We start from the raw sequence: 18,341 nt of genomic DNA, 5'->3' as shown, positions 1-18,341 counted from the left end.
AGGAAAATATATTTTCACCCTCTCTCCTTTTATTTTAGTTTCCACTCTCATAGATAATAGACTAGCTCAAAGGACCGGCAGGGAAACCTGTTTTCATTCAACTGCACGGTATCTGTTCTTTGGAAATATGAACACGCAGATTTGTAACACATGAGACAGATTCACATGATGAATCCTCACATCTTTATTTAGAACTAGCAAAGAATCAAATTGCAATATTTTATTTTCAGGAGATCGATGACCTGAAAAAGTGAATGTAAATTCATTATACCCTTTAAATTGCAATAGGGTACAAGCATTTATTCAAACGACAATGTAAACTGAGTAAAGTCATTAGTTTGGAGGACTATCACTCTAAATACAATGAAGAACACAGGAAGGCATGCCAGGAACAGTACCAGACATACCTAAAAATGATGTAACTTGGTGGAGTGATAACACAGGGCTATTTGCAGGCCAAACAGTGGAGAGCAGCAGAGGTAGCATGCAACAAACTGGGCTGAGTGATCTTACAACCAACAGATTGGTTCTAAAATCTGTAGTACAACCATATCTAGTCATCAATGGTGGAAGGCAATTAAATAATTAGCAAGATATGGACACTCCACAAATACCCCCATGATCACCAATGCAGGAGCCAAGCACATTAGTGCAAACAACAAAGTTTGAAATATTTACACGGATGATTAACTCCAATCTGTTCTTGAGGTCCCCAGTGTCAGAGATAAAACAAATCAATTGATTCCAAGCAATATCAAAAAATGGCTGAAGGCACTGGAGATTGCAACAGCAATAGCTCTGACATTGCAGAAATAGTATTGAAGATGTGCTCCAGAAAAAGCACTGCCTTCGGCCATGCTATTCCAGTCCAGCTGTAAAACTAGTATCTATGCAACAATGTGGAAAATTGCCAAGTTATGTCCTGTGCACAAAAACCAGAACAATTCCAATTCAGCCACTTACTGCCCTATCAGTCTTCTCACTGTCACCAAGAAAGTGACAAAAGGGTTTGTTGACAGTACAATCAAGTGACACATGCAAAGGCATAACTTGATCACTGTCACTCAATTTAGTTCTGCCTGGACCACTCAGCACCTGACCTCATTTCAGTCTTGATCTGAACATCAATAAAAGAGCTCACCTAAAACGGTGAGATGAGAGTGACTTCCCTTTACATCAAGGAAGCATTAGACCAAGTGTAGCATCTAGAAAAATTGAAGTCAACAGAAATCATGGGGACAAACCCTCCCACGGATTGAAATTATAAGGAACACAGAGAAAGGCGATTGTTATTGTTAGAAGCCAATTATCTTAACTCTAGGAAATCAATCTTAGAAATCCTCAGGATAGTGTCCTAGGTCCAACTGTCTTCAGCTGCTTCATCAATCATAGTCCCTCCATCAAAAGGACAAATGTGAGGATGCTCACTGAAGATAGCAACTTCTTATATACAGCATTAATTTGTGTCCATCAGCAGCAAGATCTGGATTACATTAAGGCTGAGACTGATAAATGGAAAGTAACATTTGCACCACACGAATTCCAGACTATGGTCATCTCAAACAAAAAGAAAACTAACCATTCCCTTTGATGTTCAATAGCATTACCATCATGGAATTTACTAGACTTAACATCCTGCAGTTTACCATTGATCAGAAACAGATCTGTACCAGCCCTATATATACCTGTTACATTGAGAATGTCAGATACTAAGAGCTCTATGGTAACTCACCTGCTGACTCCCTGATTTACAAGCACAAGTCTGGAGTGTGATGGAATACTCTCTAATTGCCTCGATGAGTGCAGCTCCAACAACACTCGAGAAGCTTGGAGCGACCAAGAACATAGCAGACCTCTTGATTAGCACCCCATCCAACCACTGTAACATTCAATTCCTCCACCACTGACATTCAGTAGCAACAGTGTATACCACCTACAAGATGCACTATAGGAACTTAACTAAGGCTCCTCTGGAAGCTTCTTTCAAATTCACAATTTCTTCCACCTCCTTGAAGGAGGACAGCAGGTGTATGAAAACACCACCACCTGCAAATGTCCTCTAACCTACTTGTCAATCTGACCTGGAATTGTATATTTGTCCCTTCACTGCCACTCGATCAAATTTGTTTTAATTTATTCTCTAACAGCACTGTTCATGTTCCTACACCTTAACAACTTAAGCAGTTCAAGCAGGCAGCTCACCACCTTCACCATGAAGAATGGGTAATAAATACTGGTTCAGCCAGGGACATTCCACATCCTATGAATGATATAAAAGTGGTCCTTGTCATATATTTGTGACCTCATTTGAAATGTTATAAGAATAGTTTTGCTGAAGTTAAAAAAGACCACACCAAAGCAGAAAGTGATTGTCTTCTGAGTTTAGGATGGAGCTATATTCATATGCTCTGCCAGAGCAACATATGGTAAGATGGCAAAGGACAAGAATGTACCAGCTAACCACATTTTAGACCAGTTCAGGAAGATTTCTTTGAATTACCTCTGCAATCACTGCAGGTGTTTAAGCAACCATTATGAGATGGTTATTCTCTCCACCAACTTACCTTCTATATTCTGGAAGCTTCTCACTTCATTAAGATCTCTTCTGAATGCTTGCAGCAAATCCTCTCTCACTGCATATCGTTTCAACTTGTTTCTTTTGTTGATTGTTCACAGTGAAAAGTATGACTTCCAGGCAGATAATTTGACTCTACAGTTTCTCAACGTTGCACTTTACCACTTAAACTCAAAGTACATGCTGCTGTGTTTAAAGCCTGGATTTATTAATTGTATTAAATTCACATGGAAGGTGAACACTGGGAAAAAAAATGTTCAAGGTGTTTGCTTATTAAAAATGCCTGTAGATAGAATGCTCATCATTTCATTCACAGTGAGGTTACACCATTAATCTTGTTTTAAATTAACATAAATAAAAGTAAGATTTAAATATAGATTTTGTCTTTTAGGTTATGTGCATGTCACAGGACTGTGACCAGAGTCTATCAACTAAAATCTTAAGGTATCAAGCACCTGTGTTTCCTTTATTTTATTGCTTTAGCTCCCTGATGTGTAGGGAGCAATTGTAATGATAACCATGTCAGAAACATAGTAACACCACTTCATTAATTTATTTCTAAAGCATAATCTCCAACCAATTTACATTAGTATCCTCTTAGAGTTGCCTACTCCTACATGTGAATAAAGGATTGGTTAGCTCAGTTAGCTGGATGACTGGTTTGTGATCCAGAATGACATCAACAGTGTGGGTTCATTCCTACAGGGGCTAAAATTTGTATGAAGGACTCTCCTTCTCCACCTCTCCCTTAACCCGAGGCATGGTAACCCTCCTGGTAAACTACCACTAGTCATCTCTTTCTCATTGTCGATGGTGTTTTTTTTCCTTTTAAAGCTTGGGATTATTGTCCTTTGGTGCCTCCTTCTGCATGCAATCTAACCGATCTATATTGGACTATTCCTTCTTGAAAAATATCTCACCCATGTCTAATCTTGATTTTGTTCAAAGTTATCTATGAGCACTTTGCCATATAGATCACATTCTAATGAATATTGTTCAAAACACTGGCTAGTTTACCTACCACTATCACCCCAGGGATGCTATGAACAATTGTAGCAACCTAACTCCTGCAACAACTTAGATTAGAATGCAGAACAAACCTGGAGTTAAAATTGGAATATTCTATTATTAAACAAGAGCTAAAGAGTAACATGATTTATCTGGCTTTTCAAAGTCTTTGATAAGTTTCCCTATAATAAATTAATAAATAAAGTGAGAGAATATGGAAACAGGGACAAGTGGCAGAAAGCAGAGAGTAGTTATTCAGAGTGACATGGGGACTAGGAGTGGTGTCCCAAAAAATTCTATATTGGGATGACTGCTGTTCACAAGTGATATTAATGGCTTGGATTTTGCAGCCAACAAACAACTTCAAAATTTACAAACAACAAATTAGGCTGTTGGTTATTACTGATAAGTTACAGGAAGACATTAATAAACTTGCAGATTGGGCAGATAATTGGCAAATAAAGTTCGCACAGATATATGTGAGATAGTGAGTTTTGTTCAGGAGAATAGGTAAATCTTTTACTGCATGGAAGGTACAAGTCATCAAACCAAGGGATCTCTGAGAATAAATTCATCAATTGCTAAACATTGTACTGCAGGTTAGGCCATTATATAAAAACATAAGCCAAGCAATGTGTTTTATTTCTGGAGGGATAGAATTAAAAAACAGTGAATTTATATTTAACTCATATCAACCCTTTGATAGACCACATGTTGTGCAATTCTGATCATCATATTATAAACCTCATAGAGAGGCTCGGAAGAGATTAAGGAGGAGGTTTTCAGCAATGATATCAGAAATGCAATTGTATAGATAAAAGATTAGCAGGCTGTGTCTGTTTTTTCTTGAAAAACAAAGGGTGAGTATTGATCGAATTGAATCTTTCAACTTATGAATTATTTTGATAAAGGAGATATATATATTATATGTATAATGTTTCTACTTATGCAGAAGAACATAACTTGAGCTATGTAAGTTAATCATCAAGAAATTTAATAAGGAATTCAGAAGAAACTTCTTCACTAAAAGTATGGTGAGAATTTGGAATTCACTGCTAGAGGGAGTGTTTGAAGTGTATAGGATAGGTATATTTCGACAAACAAATGAGGGAGAAAGGTCCAGATGGCTAGGATGGTAGATATAGGTTATAAATGATGAGATGAGGCTGAAGTGAAACATAAACTCCAGCAAAGACTGCTTGGGCAGTCTGACCTGTTTCTACGCCACACATCCTATGTAATTCTATGACCTTCTTGTCATGTTAAAATTATTTCAAAAGACTTAAAGGACCTTTAGAAGGTGCCAGTTTGGGCCTTCACTCTATACTGGCTTAGCTGACCACAATAACCAATGTCACTATTCCTGAACTTGGGAGAGGGATCCTAGGATTTCCCTAGCATTTGCCTTAGAAATTAAGTGGCCCTCCAGGTGTGGAATTGGCAGTCAATCAGTTGGTTGATCGACCTGAACAAACGTGTCAGACTTTGGTGAAGGTTCCTACTCTGCTGCAGAAAAAGGAGTAGGCAGTTCACTGAGTATGTCGTCTCATGTTTGAATCCTATACAAATTGATGGTAAAGTCATCAAAAGCAACCTAAATAAATGAATAATACAATTAGATAATTAATTAAGACTCAGTAGGGATGGCAGGAAAGATGGCATGTCAAAATTTTAAGGGTAAGTGCTCTTGCATACTATTATGAATCAGGGAAAATGTGTATTAAGTGTTTGTGGCTTGCGAGTTTTTGCTTAGAGTTTTTAAACTGTATTTTTTTTCAAAATTCATTCACAGAACATGAGCATCACTGCTGAGTCACCATTTATTGCCCATCCTAATTATCCAGAGGGCAGCTCAGAGTCAACCTTATAGCTGTTGGTCTGCAGTCACATACAGGCCTGACCGGGTAAGGACATTAGTGAAGCAAATGGGTTTTTCTGACAATCAACAAATGTTTCATGGCTGTTACTAGACATTTAATTCCAGTTTTTTATTGAATTCAAATTCCACCAACGGCCATGGTAAGATTCAAAGTACACAGATGCAGAGAACATTGGGTCTTTGGCTTAATAGTCTAACAATAATACCACTAGGCTATTGTTTCCCCACATAGTTGAAGTCGCTTAGTATACCTTGTCACTGCTGTTTGATTACCACATTTTATCCCTTGTCCTTACTGTGTGGTTTGAAACCTCTATTTTTCTGGTTATCTGGTTTTCAAGAATACTGCTTAGAATCAGGACTTCTAATTTAGTCAACTGTTCAGGGCTAGAGAGGAACTTTCAGTGAAAGGGGAGGATCAATTCATCATGGCTCACAAAGGCAAGAGTGACATAGGTAGAACTAAGAAAGAGGTTCTGCATAAGAAGTAAGAGGAGCTAGACACTATAAAAATACAATCACTCAAAGCTTACAATCTCTGGATTATTACTGGAACAATGTGTAAATTGGCATGTGGTACATAAAACCAGAGAGAATAATATATGGCTGAAAGCTTGGTATGGGAGAAGTGGGTTCCAGTTCATGGGCTAATGGCACCAGTACAAGGAAAGTGAGGGCTGTAACATTGGGGTAGCCTACACTTGGGCTATGCTAGGGCCAATGTTCTTGAACAGCAGATAACGGAAGAGATGGAGAGGGTTTTGAACTTAACTATGAGGCTAAGGCATAAAATGTGCAAAGTTGTGGTCATCAATCAGTTGAGACAAGGTAGGAGAGAAACATTGCAGTATTGGAAATGAAGATCAGAAAACAGCAGGTAGGGGAAGAGAGAAAAAAAAACCTAAGAATGCACCAATAATCAAGATTACAGATTACAAAGATAAAACCAAGACCAAAGGTAAAACTAAAGGTTCTGTACCTGAAGGCTGGTAGTATTCATAACAAAGTAAATGAATTAATAGTATACATTGGCATAAATAAATATGATCTGACAGCATTAAATGGCTGCAGGATAATGAGGATTGAGAATATTAAAGGTTTCATGACATTCAAGAAGAATGGACGCTATGTAAAAGTGGAAGTGTGATAATGCTGATCAAGGATGGCATTTGTGTGATAGATATGATCTTGGTTCTAAAAATTAAGATGTAGGGTCAGTTTGGGTGGAGATGAGGAAAACAGAGGAAAGATGCCACAATTGACAGGATTTCATTAGACTCTCTAAAAGTAACCACAATTTTTGAGCTGCACGCATTCAGGAAAATGAGTAGTATTCCAGCATATCCCTGACTTTTGCCTTGTAAATGGTGGACAGTCTTTGGAGAGTCAGGAGATGGGTTACCTGCTGCAGGATTCCTAGCCTCTGACTTAATGAAATTATAATCGATAGGATATTGGTACTAAACAAATTGATGGAGTGCAGACTGATAAGTCTCCTAGTCCAGATAACCTTCATCCTGAATTCTTAAGAGAGTTGGCTAATGGGCATTGAAATGTATAAGTTCCTGGAAGATCTTGACAAGGTGGACACTAGAAAGATGTTTGCTCATGGGTGACTTGAGAACCAGGTATAATGTATGGAAAATAAAGAGCATGAAAGCATGGGAAGGGTTAAAGCATGAAGACCACTGGCAATCTGTGGTCTGTGGAAGGCAAGAGGGAATAAGAAAGTGGAATGTTCTTACACCTATTAGCAGAGTAAGGTTAAGGCTGAAAGGTCACTATGGCGAGATGAGACAACATTTAGTAGAGGTAGTTTCCCTGTTAAAAGGTCATTATGACAAGATTGGGACCATAAATATTTGGGACATGACATTAAATATCTAACTAATAGTTAGTAGAGTCAGCTTGAGGCAGGAGACTATTGTAATTGATGGAATAGCTAAATACCTATCATGACGGTTTAGTCTGGAATGGAAGATCCCTGTAGCAGAGGTGATAATCAATATCTAATCATGGCATTCAGAAAATATTATTGCAAGAGTTAGCACTAAATATCCAACCTTGACATGAGAATAACATTAAGTAGAATGTACAACCAAAGAGATAATGGGAACTAACATCACTGGTTTATTGTGTAGATAGAGTGAGGTACTTTGATTAATATAGTTGGACATGCTGATAAGCTAACAGAAACATGATAAAAAAAATGTAAAAACCACAGACCCTGAGGTTCGTGGGCATTTGAGAATCTGCTTTCTCAGTGTCATGGTTTTTTGTTTGCAAATAAAAGACCTATATCTTGAAGAACTCTCTGCGTCTCCTGGTGATTCTCTACATTTTCTCCACAACAAATGTCTAAAAATTTGGGGTGAGTCTTGAATGTTATTAGGTAGAGGTAGGTAGATTTGTGTTAGGCAAGGGATTCAAAGGTTGTCAGGGTTAGGTGTGAATGTGGAATTCAAAACACACACAGATCAACCATGATCTTTTTGAAAGAAGTCGTTTGGGGAAGTCGGCTCTTATTTCATGTGTTTCTATATTTGTATGTTACCAATGACAGACCACTTTGTGAGCAGGCTGCCAAGTATACCAAAACTATGGTTTTTGGGGGCACTCCATGCCAGCCCCTTTACTGTCACCAGGGCTTACCTTTCTTCCTGGCCTTCAGCATGGCTTTTTGTCCCAAGTCTACTGCTGTACCAGCAGTGGCCACCTCTCCTGGTGGCGCACTGGAACTGAAGTGTCTGTTCAGGTAAATTCTGTTTGGGTTGCAGGAAATGGTGAGGTTGCCCTGATTTTCTGGCTGGACAAGGCCACTAATATCAGCCCATGGATTCTGAGTGATGACAGGATTAGATTTGATTGTTTTCTTTCACTGTCAAATAGCAGTTTGACATTTGCAGACTGCATTTATACCAGTTTGTGTTGTCCCTTAAATTGTTTGCAGCTGTGAACCATAGTGCAGGAATTACTGCCAACAGGGAAAATTGTCAAAAAAACAGAACTGACAGGTGATGGGAAGAGCTAGGAAGGCATCAAGTGCTGATAGATTGCATACAACCAGCAACTTTAACTGCAGATTGGCATTTGAGATGATCTGTGAACAGTTCTTTTTTTCTGAATGTAGCTGTTGCTTGGCAAAGTACTTTTAAGTCAATTTCCCGCATGGGAATGTGTGCACATGAGAGAGAGAGAGAAAGAGAGAGAGATGGGTGTGTGTTGGGGGGAGGGGGGGAATGGTGTGAGTGAGAGAAACGCTCAACTATAATATATTTGCAATGGACGAGTTCAATACATAAAGAAGCTGGCTGATTTATTTCTGTTACTGAGCTATATGTGGCTTGGTATTTATGTATTGGCAATATCACCTCACTTTTTAAATTCAAACTTTGTTGTGAACAGTGGAGGAGTGGGAAAAAGTCAGGAATCAGTTCATGTCTTCTAATCACATTGTAACAGCATTTCTCATCTTTGTTTTTAAATTGTTCCGTGGCCAGGCCTCTCCTGATCTCCTCCAGCCCTCCATCTTTCTGAGTTATCTTGGCCTCTCTACTTCTTGCCTCTTGAATACATTGATTTTAATCGTTGGTTGACGAAACTCTAGGATTCTCTTTCTAAACATCTTTGACTCTCTACTTTCATTTTCTTCTTTTAGACATTTCTTAAAACCTACCTCTGTGAAAAGATTTGATCATTTGTCTGGTGCCATTATTTACATTTAATGCCTCCATGAAGCACCTTGAAAGATTTTCTTATGTTAAAGCTGTAATATATCATTACAAATTGTTGTAGTTGGAAATGTGTCACATACACATGGTAGGAACTCTAATACCTTATGACCATTAACTACTTTGCCTGGCAGATTAATGTTAGGATGGTTGATATCTCCCATTATTACTTTTTGGCTTCTTTCTACAATGTAATTATCTCCAGTTTATCCAAATTATTCTTCTCTATTTTTAATAGAATTTCCCTTCATTTTGTTTTTACCACATTTTATTTAAGTGACCATTCTCTATTTATTCCATGGACACCTATGTCCTCTCTCAACTATTAGTGAGTTTTGAGAAGATTTGTAGCTCAGTTTGAGGTTCTGGATGTAGGTTTGCTCGCTGAGCTGGAACGTTCATTTACAGACATTTCATCACCCTATTAGATAACATCTTCAGTGGGCCTCCAGGCCTGGAAATGAACCTTCCAGCTCAGCGAGCAAACCTACATCCCTCAACTATGTCTATGTTCTCCTTTGCTGTTTCTTTGATATTTAGACTTGTTTCATTCCTTGTAGAATCTGCCCTTTTTCTGTCTTACTAGTTTAAGACCGTTGACACATCCCTATTGGCAGATGAAAGCAGTTCAGACAGACAGCACTGACAACCTAGCCCAGCCTCTTCATGGAGAGATATGTAACTGAATAACCTCTTGTTAGTAGGAGTTAATTTGCCTCCAAATTCATGTGGCCTGGATATAATTGCTGAAATGTAATAAACCTTATCTTGTTTCCTAAGATAAGTACATTTCTGCTAAGACATATTTATGATTCATTCTTCACCACAAACTACCAGAAATCCCTTGACTGACATAGGAAGAAGAATAGGTGGCAGCTATTTACCGTAACCACAAATAGTTAGTGCCTGAGACTTCTAACACCTTTCTGTCTAGATACCTTACTCTGGACTGCATGCCACCTCATAAAACAGAAACTCCAAGGGAGGATCAAGAAAGAAAATGGGTTGCAACAACTCCAACATTCATTTATGTACACTGTGCCTTTAACATTATGAAACATCAAATGGAGCATTATAAAAGAAAGGATGTACAGCAGGGAAATGGTTCTATTCAAATTAATCAAGCTGATTACTCTGGTGCTCATTGAGGCATGTAGCATTTGTTCTGTTTTAATACTTGTCAACCAATAAGGTATTGAAATTAGTGAATACCACCATCACCATTTCTCTACAAATTCACCTGATGTAAAATGCAGCAGTTTAATGATTCTTTTTGTTTTTAATCAAGCCTTGCATCATCAATTGTTTGTTCCCTGCAATCTTCAGAGGGATTTTGAAGTAGAAATGATATTGATATTCAGTTCAAATCATAAGTGTTATATCATGGTTGAGACTATCAAAACAGTAAATATAGGGCAATGTGGCCGGCTCAACTTTCATTGATATAAAATGATCTCACTGTTTATGCGACTAAGTTACACCATCTAATCCAGGAAATTATTACAGCAAAGCAAACGTTGTCACACATCCGTAGCACTCATCCCAGCTGCTGCCATTCTTTTCTCTGTTTTTCTTAACATCTTTCCTCTTTCATAGTTGCCATCCTTTCACTCCTGGGAGACAGTGCGGTTTGCAGATGCTGGAGTTCATAGTTGAGAGTGTGTTGTTGAAAAAGCACAGTAGGTCAGGCAGCATCCGAGGAGCAGGAGAATTGACGTTTCAGGCCAGAGCCCTTCATCAGGAATGAAGCTGGGAGCCTTGGGGGTGGAGAGATAAAAGGGAGGTGGGGTGGGGCTGGGGAGAAGGTAGCTGAGAGTGCAATAGGTGGATGGAGGTGGGCATAAAGGTCAGAGAGGAGGGTGGAGCGGATTGGTGGGAAGGAAGATTGACGGGTGCACCAAGTCATGAGGGCGGTGCTAAGCTGGAAAGTTGGAACTGGGGTAAGGTGGGGGGAGGAGAAATGAGGAAACTGGTGAAGTCCACATTGATGCCTTGGAGTTGAAGAGTTCCCAGCCCCGGAAACAAACATCTTGGTGCCAATTTCCCCATGTCTTGTAAAGTCCAACTATCTGCCAATTTGCCAAATTGGTACAGGGTCTTTTCGGGGCTTGGACACTGGCATGTGGTAGCAGTGGTTATTTACCAGGCAGGCTTAGAGGCCAATGCTGCCTGTCTGGTTGTAGGTGCAGCCACAGACCAATTTGAAGAGATATTTTCCCTGCCATTTGAACTTCTAAAATATGGTGTGAAGGCATTTTCCTTGAAATTCCGATGTCAGTTATTTACCATCCATTGTATGCTCCTATCAAATAGAAAGACCTCAGACAGCCTTCCAGCTTCAAGAACCCCTAATTGGAGAGGAGATCTACCTGTGCCTCCTTGAAAATTTCAATGTGTTGACCATCTTCTTCCAGAAGTAGGTCTTTGGCTCTAGAGACATATCCACACAACACCTCCACTGAGCTTCATTGTGAAAATCCAGCTCTCCTATTTTCCTCCCCCCTTATGCGCTACTGTTCCCAGAATTAACCAAGAAAAGAACAGGACAGAAACAGGCTCTTTTGCCTGTTTCTGCCTCCACCATCTCCTTTGGCAGCCATTTCAGGCACTTACCACTCCCTGTGTGAAAAAATATTCCTTTCACATCTCCTTTAAACTTACCCCCTCTATCTTAAATCTGTGGCCCTGATAATTGATATTTATACTCTGGGAAAATGCTTTGATTATCCATTCCATCCATGCCTGGCATAGTTTTGTAAACATCTATCTTCCCATCTTCTGACATTCAAGTGAAAACAAACCAAGTTTGTCCAACCTGTCTTCATTGATCATAATTCGATTCAAATTAATATAATGGTGCTTACTGTAGAAGGTCAAAAGCCCCATTCTGGTGAGAAGACCCATCTACCATCTGGAGAGAGCACAACCATTTCCAGTTGCAGCAGGACAGAGATGAACGGCCCATTCCGTTCTGAATTTTATCTGCAATTGCTGATGACACACTGTGGACTGCCCAAAAGAATGTGCTTGGCATAGTTATAGAGTCATAGAGATATAAAGCACAGAGTGTCGGTGTCACTCATCCATGTTAATGAGATATCCTAAATTAATCTAGTCCCATTTGGCCCATATCCTCTAAACTCTTCCTATTCATGTAACCATGTTGCAATGCATACACCTAGAATCCCAGTGTAGGTCAATGTATTGAGATGAAAGCATGACAAAGGAAATCTTCGAAAATAAGAAAAAAATCCGATCGAACACTGCACCAGTGTGCACTAACATTGAAAAATGTGAAAATAAAAAGACTGAAACTCTTTGACAAATCTTCGCTTCAATTCAGCAGTGCCAGACGAGCTAAACACAGTTTGATTTTAGGTGTGAGTGTGTGTTTGTGTTTTGGTGCTGAGCTTTGTTCCCCCCCCAACTTTCAACCAGTAGGTGGCGGCCAATTACACGTTTTTTTCTCTCTAAACTCCTGAACACTTACCCAGAAACTGGGTGAAAGGAAGAGAACAAATTCTTTATCGGTTCCAGCAGTGGGGAGCAGGCTGATAGCTGGGTGAACACTGGGGTCAGGCGAGTTGGCGCTAGTTTGCCAGCCTGTTGGTGCTGTTGCACAGACTGCATGCGAGAGTTTCGACTTCCCTCCCCTGTTCCCTTGCTCTCACTCTAAGTGCCGAGGGAGAAGCGAGGTAAGAGCGGCAGTGATAGTATCGTCAAAGGCAGCAGATCTCTCCACCTCCTCCCCCCCCAAGCGCATGACTGTGAAACACCATCAGTCAAAGGGAAAAGGAAGAAGACACAAAGAGTTGGATGCAAGCGACGCCGTCAGCGCTTCTCACACACACTCCAGAAACACCCAAGGTAAGGATTCGTAGCAGCTTCCAGGAAGTGTAGTCTCTCTGCTCTGTTGGCTTTTTATTTGTGAAATGAGATTGAACCTGAAACAAAAACAAAATCTGATAAAGCAGCCTTTCCCTTCGTTGTTGACCATAAAAGCCACCCTCAAAGTGGCTTCGATTGGGCATAACAAGCCTTTAGTGTTATGCCACCCAAGTTACGATGGATTTGAGGATTACATTTACCACAGTATGTTGCTAACAAAGGATATTAACTGGCGTCCGACCTCCTTGGCAGATTGTTTGGGAAAACAAAATATCTCATTCAGTTGTCTCTATAAATATTTTGCTTTTTTAATTGTTAAACAAAAGTCCCCACGTTGATGGTTCGCTGAATGCTGTTCCCACCCATGTGCTATGGTTTGTAAATTTTACTCCACATTGTGTTTTGCAAAATTAGACTGTAGCGGATAATGTTGTGTACAGTTGCTTAAGATCCAGGATTGGTATTGTTTGTTGGGTTTTTTCAGTGATTTGAAATTTACATAAAACTCAGGAGTCTAATTCCCTGAATGAACTGCCAGATCATTTTCAGGGATTGGGCACCACAGAGACTATCAGATGGTTTATTACAATGTATCTGGCCTAGATTTCCTAGTGATTTATGCTATTGATGTGAATGGTGAGCTCAGTTTCTGGACCAGACAACAAAAGGTGCTGAAAGTGTGTCTTATGCTGTAACAATGTATCCCAGACTCATCTCACCATTATTTACGCACTCTCATGTCCTAAACAAGGAAACAGAGAAAATTCTCAGTAAATGTGTGTGAATGAATAAGTAGTGAAAATACAGATTCTTTTTGCCATGGAGTTTGTGAAATAAACATTAGAAAAATTGTGAAGCGAGGGAATTAGAGTGGGTGAATTCAATGAAAGCCAAAGGATCTGCTCTTGGGTCAGCTTGCCTGAGTGCTTTTGAGTGGAGTCAGTTTCAGGAATGGAAGTCTGCCAAAACACCTCTGCCATGTTGGCAGCTGATACAAGTTTATGATGCAACAAATGCTTTAGTTGTTTCTGTTCAAACTTTTACATTGCAATTTTCAGCAGTTGAAGGCATGATCAACAATATGACTTTTATTGGACTATTAAGAAAGTATGTTTGCATGTATTTCATGAAAGAAAGTAGCATTTTTCACAACCTCAGCATGCCCCGAAATCTTAAAAGCAAATGAAAAATTTCTGAAGGACTGTTATGTATTAAGAAATATTGCAACCAAATTGAACACAGCGAGGTCCCGCAAACACAACATGATGATGTTTCCAATTCAAATATATTTTATTGAGTTTATGGATTTTTTTGTAAACCAAAATGGCTACAATTTTACATCTTGACTTTAAGCTGGTTTTGTTGGATTTATCCTGGGACAGGGTTATGTCATGTGGATTCTGCAACAGCATATTTTTGCATCCTTGAGTGGTATGGGCAATGGGCAGAAATATGGAAAAATACAGCAATATTTAAAAAATCAGAAATCTGATATTAAAAAATATTTCCCACCTTCTCCTGAAGATTAGGAAAATGTTAGCAGGCTTGCCTTCATTACTCAGACTTGCGTATAGGAGTTGGGATGTCATGTTGAGGTTGTACAGGATATTGGTGAGGTCTCATCTGGAGTACTGTGTGTAGTTCTGGTAGCCCTTTAATGCAAAGGATATTGTTAAGCTGGAGAAGGTTCAGGAAAGATTTACCCGGATGTTGTGTAGAATGGAGGGTTGAATTATAAAAATAGGCTGAGACGTTTTTGATTGGTGAATGGAAGGTTGAGGGGTGACAGTATAGAAGTTTTTAAAAAATCATGAGGGGCATAGATTAGGAGAATAGCAAAGGTCTTTTTCCTGTGGTGTGGGAGTTCAAAAGTTGGGGGCTGATTTTAAGGTGAGAGGAGAAAGTTTTGAAAAGCACCTGAGGTGCAAATGTTTTACACAAAGAATGGTTAATGTGCAGAATGAGCTGCCAGAGGAAGTGATGGATGCAGATACAGTTACAATATGTAAAAGATATTTGAGTAAGTACATGAATAGGAAAGGTTTGGAGGGATAGGGGCCAAATGCAGGGAAGTGGGAACATGGTTAGCGTGGACTAATTGGAGTGAAGGGTCTGTTTCCATGCTGTATAAATCTATGACTTTATGACTTTATAATGCTATGACCTTGTTACTTTGCATTTCTATGTCATTAATATCTAACTTGCCTCATTTCTACACAGCTTTCAATTCTCCTTTCCTTTCCTGAGAAACTCGATCGGACACCAATTCCTGACATTCCTGTCAGAATGGTTACCTGCTGGCAGCAGCTTACTGCCTGCTTCTTTGGGCCTTCAGATAATTGTGGCTTCCTTACAATGTCCCAACACTGAATGAACATCCTCCTCCCCTGTTCTTCATCCATCATCATGCCTTCTTTTGAACCAACTCTCTCAACATTTCAGCTCTTCAGGACTTGGAGCTCAGGAATACTTATGATTTACTGCTTTACCGGGATTGCATATGCATCACGTGCACCTATACAAAATGCATCTTATGACTGTTAGCTTCATTTTGTTTTACTATTGTCTTCCATTGTACTCAGTTAGATGAGGCTTACATTGCTTTTTAGCACTTTGGGAAGGTGCCAGCTGGTCATGGCAGGGAATACTGCAAATTCAATGGGGTGGACATGTTGCTATACTGGATCAGTCATGATCTCATTGAATGGTGGACCAGACTTGATGGGCTGAATGGCCTACTTCTGCACATACCTCTTATGGTCTACAGCACCGTGCTACATCAATGTCACATGTACAACATGTTCCAACAGCTTATGAGGCAGATGCATTGTACATGCTTCAATCAAACAGCCATGTTTCAAAGTCGAAGGGAACCAGTCCTCAGTGAGGTCAAGGATTTGTCAAAGATTACTGCAACAGTTAGTCAAGGGGCTCACCAAATATCAGTCCAGGACTTGGAAATGGTTTGTTCTGCTAATCAGGTGCGACAGTCCTGGTAGGTCAGTCAGGTTGTTATGGAGACTAAAGTGTGGTGGCAGATGAACCATTCCTGCAATGAGTGAAAATGAGAGACTGAGAATGATAATGTGGATAGAAGAGTAGTCAGTGGTGCTGCAAGAACAGGAGAGGTGGTGAGATGTCCCCAGTGAGTGGATAGGATATAGAAGGGCAGGAAGGGTTCAGAAGGATGACTTGCATGTGAATCATTGAGTAGACATGCCATAATTACAGTTGTAGTCTATGAGCCTTAATGAGATGATGAGCAGTGGCAGAATAGGAGTAAGTGGTGGCCTGGTCAGTGTGAGGTTCAAAGTTTGTGAGAAGATTTGTAGCTCGGGTGCTCGTTGTTGTGGTTCTGTTTGCTAAGCCAGGAATTTGTGTTGCAGACATTTCGTCCCCTGTCTAGGTGACATCCTCATTGCTTGGGAGCCTCCTGTGAAGCGCTTCTGTGGTCTTTCCTCCAGCATTTGTAGTGGTTTGAATCTGCCACTTCCGGTTGTCAGTTCCAGCTGTCCGTTGCAGTGGTCAGTATATTGGGTCCAGGTCGATGTGCTTATTGATTGAATCTGTGGATGAGTGCCAAGCCTCTAGGCATTCCCTGGCTGTTCTCTGTTTGGCTTGTCCTATAATAGTAGTGATGTCCCAGTCAAATTCATGTTGCTTGTCATCTGCGTGTGTGGCTACCAGAGGAAAGATCACAGAAGCGCTTCACAGGAGGCTCCCAAGCACTGAGGATGTCACCTAGACAGGGGACGAAACGTCTGCAACACAAATTCCCGACTCGGCGAACAGAACCACAATAGTGTGAGGTAGCAGAGAGAATATGGTGGTACTTACCCTCCTAGTGTACAGACAATCATTAGCCATCTCCTTGCACTACATGCATTGCATTTTCACCTGGAACACTGCAGTAATCTGGGCCACCATCTTTGTCTAGCCTGGGTGTGTTTGGTTGCACGGTCTCATTTGCCAGTCAGCTGGAAAAAGCACTGGCCTCTTCTACAACATCCTGTCCATCAGCATCGCCAGGTTTCTGCCCAAGTACTGATGAATTAACTTATGATTCTGGGCCATTTCCTTCAGGATAGTGGTGCAGGACATAGTCTGAAGGGCAATTTCTGACCGGTAGCTTCTGATGTGGCTTGTATTGAGCATTAAATATGGCACTAATAACATAAACATTGCAAAATCCAAGCAGCAAAAAGCACTTCTATCTCTCCTCCTGCAGCATACTGCAAGATGAATGCCACAAGGCTGTTTGCAAATTCATGAGATGAAGAGCTGAAGACTGGTTGAGAAAAAAAATGCCATAAACTGGCACGCCAGGCCTCATAAATCTCGGTCAAGAAAACACTGTCAAAAATAGATAAAATTCGGTAGAACTGCTCTGTTTGTGTTGGTTGGCAATTCACAATACTTGTATTTTTAAAAATAAATTTTCAATTTCAGTTCACAGAAGAAACTGGTTGTGACTTTTTAAAATTCATGAGATCTGGAAAGTTCAATAGTAAAGACATAGTTTTGAAGATAATTGAACAAATGGCAAGAGGTTATAAGTTAATGTTAACAGGGCTGTGAAGATTAAAATTCCAAAACATTTTTTGAGTCATTTTAATTTCAGAATTTATCTAAGTAACAGGTATTTGTTTAGGCCTATTATACTGAAGGTTATATCATGTAAATACAATATGATTAAATAAGAGCCTTTGGTTCGACTATTCCTGACACTTTATGTCAATTTAAGTTAGGTGGCATTGTGGATGAGGCACTGTACAAAGGATGCTGATTGACTAAGTGAATGGCAAAACTGTGGCAGATGGAGTTCAATGCAAACAAATGGCAAGTTATCCATTTTTGACTGAATGAGGACAAGCCAGGGTAATTCTAGGTTATTTGAATTTTTATGCAATGGATATTTAATGATATTTGGGGATTCAGGTGCATGGATCTTTACAATATCATGAACAGATGCAGAAAACGATCAAGAAAACTAATAGTATGCTGGCTTTTATGTCTAGAGGCTGGAGTACAAGGATACAGAAGTTATGTTGCAGTTACACAAAATCCTGGTCAGACCACACTTGGTGTAGTGTGAGCAGATCTGGGCACGATACCTTAGGAAAGGGACAGTGTCCTTGAAGGGAGAAGAATGTAATTTTGTAAGAATGCTACCAGTACTGCAGGGGTTAAGTTATGTGGACAGATTATACAAAATAGGCCTGTTCCCTCTAGAATTTAGAAGGTTAAGCAGTGTTCTGAT

At 39.8% G+C, this 18,341-nt stretch overlaps 1 protein-coding gene across 2 annotated transcripts in view; it reads left to right on the top strand.

Annotated features, from left to right (window-relative positions):
• Positions 1–12,713: 12,713 nt before the first annotated feature.
• pxylp1 (2-phosphoxylose phosphatase 1) overlaps positions 12,714–18,341 on the top strand; it is a 158,703-nt gene continuing 153,075 nt past the window's right edge. For both annotated transcript variants that reach the window (XM_060834233.1, XM_060834231.1), the window contains exon 1: positions 12,714–13,060. In XM_060834233.1, the coding sequence (XP_060690216.1) occupies positions 13,010–13,060 (51 nt within the window). In that variant the 5' untranslated portion in view covers positions 12,714–13,009. The remainder of the gene's footprint in view (positions 13,061–18,341) is intronic.

This window comes from Hemiscyllium ocellatum, chromosome 13 (genome assembly GCF_020745735.1).
Source record: "Hemiscyllium ocellatum isolate sHemOce1 chromosome 13, sHemOce1.pat.X.cur, whole genome shotgun sequence".
NCBI classification, from domain to species: domain Eukaryota; kingdom Metazoa; phylum Chordata; class Chondrichthyes; order Orectolobiformes; family Hemiscylliidae; genus Hemiscyllium; species Hemiscyllium ocellatum.
This window is presented reverse-complemented; position numbering and strand designations above follow the sequence as displayed.